The 296-nt window shown below is 76.7% G+C and overlaps 1 protein-coding gene across 1 annotated transcript in view; it reads left to right on the top strand.

The window, feature by feature from the left end:
• Positions 1–296, top strand: part of ZBTB48 (zinc finger and BTB domain containing 48) — a 5,619-nt gene that overhangs the window by 53 nt on the left and 5,270 nt on the right. Inside the window, exon 2 of the mRNA XM_010565379.1 lies at positions 19–273. Within this exon, the coding sequence (XP_010563681.1) occupies positions 19–273 (255 nt within the window). The remainder of the gene's footprint in view (positions 1–18; positions 274–296) is intronic.

Genomic DNA, 296 nt, shown 5'->3' with positions numbered 1-296 from the left:
CGGGAGCTGACCCTGCAGCGCGCGGCGGGGCAGTTCTGCGACGCGACGCTGGGCGTGGGCGGGCGGGAGTTCCGCGCCCACTGGCCGGTGCTGGCCAGCTGCTCCCGCTTCTTCCGCGCCCGCGGGCCCGGCGGCCCGGTGGCGCTGCCCGAGGGCCTGGCGGACACCTTCCAGCTCCTCCTAGACTTCTTCTACACCGGCCGCCTAGCCCTCACCGCCCATAACCGCGCCCGCCTGCTGGCCGCCGCCGAGCAGCTCGGCGTGCCCGACGCTGTGGCGCTCTGCCGGGCCTTCCG

Source organism: Haliaeetus leucocephalus, unplaced genomic scaffold (assembly GCF_000737465.1).
Source record: "Haliaeetus leucocephalus isolate CR32 unplaced genomic scaffold, Haliaeetus_leucocephalus-4.0 Scaffold190, whole genome shotgun sequence".
Lineage (NCBI taxonomy): Eukaryota > Metazoa > Chordata > Aves > Accipitriformes > Accipitridae > Haliaeetus > Haliaeetus leucocephalus.
The sequence above is the reverse complement of the archived record's forward strand: the minus strand, read 5'-3'. Positions and strand labels throughout refer to the sequence as shown.